The 3,207-nt window shown below is 41.5% G+C and overlaps 1 protein-coding gene across 1 annotated transcript in view; it reads right to left on the minus strand.

Annotated features, from left to right (window-relative positions):
* Positions 1-1,576: 1,576 nt before the first annotated feature.
* Positions 1,577-3,207, minus strand: part of MED13 (mediator complex subunit 13) — an 81,978-nt gene continuing 80,347 nt past the window's right edge. Inside the window, exon 26 of the mRNA XM_029286405.1 lies at positions 1,577-3,045. Coding sequence (XP_029142238.1) covers positions 2,913-3,045 — 133 coding nt within the window. The 3' untranslated portion in view covers positions 1,577-2,912. The remainder of the gene's footprint in view (positions 3,046-3,207) is intronic.

Here is a 3,207-nt window from a genome sequence, read left to right on the forward strand (position 1 = left end):
AAGAGGGAGTCAAGCTATTCTCCAAAGCGCCTGAAGGCAGGACAAGAAGCAAAGGATGGAAACTAATCAAGGAGAGAAGCAACCTAGAACTAAGGAGAAACTTCCTGACAGTTACAACAATTAACCAGTGGAACAACCTGCCTCCAGAAGCGGTGAATGCTCCAACACTGGAAGTTTTTAAGAAGAGACTGGACAGCCATTTGTCCGAAATGGTATAGGGTTTCCTGCCTGAGCAGGGGGTTGGACTAGATGACCTCCAAGGTCCCTTCCAACTTTATTATTATTGTTGTTATTGTTATTGTTGTTTTGGCTCCCACCCTGCTTCAAATTAGAAGCTGTCTTTTCTAATCAGTCCAGAGAGATCTCTTTAATACTTTTCACTTGGGTCAGACAAAAAATAACAATAAAGAAATACAGTACCCGAGGAATGGGGAAAAAAGAAGAAGAGAGGTTATCGACAGGTTCTAGATGAGAAAATGAATCCAGGCTAAATAATGAACAGGTTAGGCCAGTGTTTCTCAATCTTGGCCGCTTTAAGATGTATGGACTTCAACTCCCAGAATTGTACTGAATATTTATTTATATTTCGCCTTTATTATTTTATAAATAACCCAAAGCAACAAACATGCCTAACACTCCTGCCTCCTCCTACTTCCCCCCCCCCTCCATAACAACCCTGTGAGGTGGGCTGGGCTGAGAGAGAAGGGCTGGCCCAAAGTCATGGCTAGGATGCAACTAGAACTCACCGTTTCCTTGTGATTGACCGAAAGTCACCCAGGCGGCTTTCATGTCTGAGGCAGGACTAGAATTCACCCTCTCCTGGTGACTGGCTCAAAGTCACCAACACACTCATAATCTATCAGACTAGACCAGTGGTTCTCAACCTTTTTAATGCCGCGACCCCCAACCGGTTGTAAGTCGAGGACTAAACCGGTCGTAAGTCGAGGACTTTCCCTCCCCGGGAACGCCGCGCATGTGTGGTTCCGCCCCCTGCGCCGGCCGAGGCGTAGCTGGCAAGCGGCAGAGACGGAGCAGGCCGACCACCAGCTGGCCCAGCCCAAGGGAGGTAAGGCACCCGCCGGAAAAGGGGGAAAAAATGGCGGACAGCCTTGCTTGGCGACCCCCGTGAAATGGTCGATCGACCCCAAATGGGGTCGTGACCCATAGGTTGNACATTCTTTTATGTTTTCATCACAGCAGGACACAATTGCTTAGTTAAAAGAGGAAAGACCACGTACAGCGAGTTTCCACTGCAATGTGCAAACAACAAAAATTAAATCAAGGCACGGAGAGAGGTAGGGTTTTGTTTTGTTTTTAAAGAAGACTGAACTTGCGTTAGTGGAATCGATTCTGGAAGAATCTAGCGAAAATCGATTTAAATTAAGAACAAACTGCAGTCTTAAGAAATCAAAATCCGCTCATTTTCTTACAGCCGCAACTGTTTTTAGCATTTTGAAAATGGCTTGAGCTGCTAAAACTAACATTTCAGCTTGAAAGAGAAAGGTTGATGATAGGTATAGCGATTTCCCCATAATTCCAACCCGGAGAAGTTTGATCAGTGACGAACACAAATGCTTGAAAATGAAAGTGACACAGTTTATTGAGGGCAAGGATTTCTTGTTTTAGAAAAAAGTGTCACAAATTTCATCAGATGACACAGATTCTGGTCTTGGCTAAAATGCACAACAGGGAGAAAAAAAACATCAGAGGCCCTTGTAGTAAAGCACATCCTCCTTCCTTTGAGAAACAGGGAAGGGAATCTGCCAAAGTTAGTCTCGGCCCTCAACAGAAATACCAATAAAATAAAATAAAATAAAATAAAACAATTTATTATTATTTTCTTCTTTAAATTCTCACTACAAGTTAAACCACCTAACAATATCACTTTTTTTTAATATATTGCCATTATGTTAACTCTGCAAATGTGTGATATAAAATTGCTGTAAGACCTGGTACCTTTTATTTTTTTCTTCAATTTTATATAAACACAGTGAACTTCATTACTGTACACGTATAATCTGCAACTACAGCTTAGCTGTAAATCTCCCACACACAAAGGTATGGACATTTCTATCCCTCCCCAACCTTCCTATATTCCCCATTAAACTGTACATCAAGACCAAATACAAATTTTTTGCGGTTCCCCAGCCCTCCCCGCCCGCTTACAAAAAAATAATACTCTAAAAGCAACCTACCGCAACTTTCAATTAAGACGATTACAGATATAATTTTAGACCAATTGCTTTAAAGCAAGAAGGCAGTATAAACCTTCTAGGAAATTTTTTTTTTTTATAAAAGAGGTTAAGAAATATAAGACAATTTATACATTTAAAAACTTACAATAAATAAGAGATGCAGGCATTTTTTTTTTGAATACTAGATACTATAATCCAATACGAGAACATTGCAATGTTCCAAAAAAAAAAAAAAAACGTTCCATAAATTTTTGTTATTTCTCCCTCGTTTTTAATGGTCTCCATGCTCATTCTTTTTTCTTTTTAAAATATTTATTAACATGGCAGGGGCCTATGGCTCATAAACTTTTCACAAATACTGTGTGACAGGTCGATGGGCGGAAGGAGAATGGATACTTGGCTACTAAAAAGATGCGTTATAATACATGTCGACCGACCAGTTCACCACTTCGGCCAGTCAGATATAGGCAACACACCAACAAAAAAAAAGGAGAGAGGGGAACGAACAACCAGTTTATCCACCTCCCACCGAAAAGTCCGACTCCTTGGAACCAATGGAGGATGATTAACAGCCCCCTCCCACGCTCTGCCCTCCATCACAAAAATGACGTTACAGAGAAGAATTAACTGATGAGTCCTGCAGTGGAATCCTGTTTTCCCTTTCGATTGTTGTTGTTGTCGTCGTCTGTTCTTCACCTCGCTCAGTTCGGATAAAGATCACAGCATATTCGTGATAAAGTTATACAACTGATTCAGCACCACAAAGTGAATGGGGAGACACGACCGCCGGTCTTGGGTCGCGGGGTCACAGGTGAGCCACGAGAGTGCATTGTACTGTTCCAACACAAACCTGGAGACAGAAACAAATCAACAAATCGTTAATTAAGGGAGGATTTTGTTGTGTGTGTTTTGTTTCGTTTCCAGAAAAGCTCGGCAGGTAAAATCCAGCGACTCAACTTCACAATCTCCACGAACAAATTGAAGTTCTTTCAGATTAAAAGGAACTGAACAT

Source organism: Protobothrops mucrosquamatus, unplaced genomic scaffold (assembly GCF_001527695.2).
Source record: "Protobothrops mucrosquamatus isolate PMUCROS unplaced genomic scaffold, P.Mucros_1.0 scaffold3574, whole genome shotgun sequence".
Taxonomy (NCBI): domain Eukaryota; kingdom Metazoa; phylum Chordata; class Lepidosauria; order Squamata; family Viperidae; genus Protobothrops; species Protobothrops mucrosquamatus.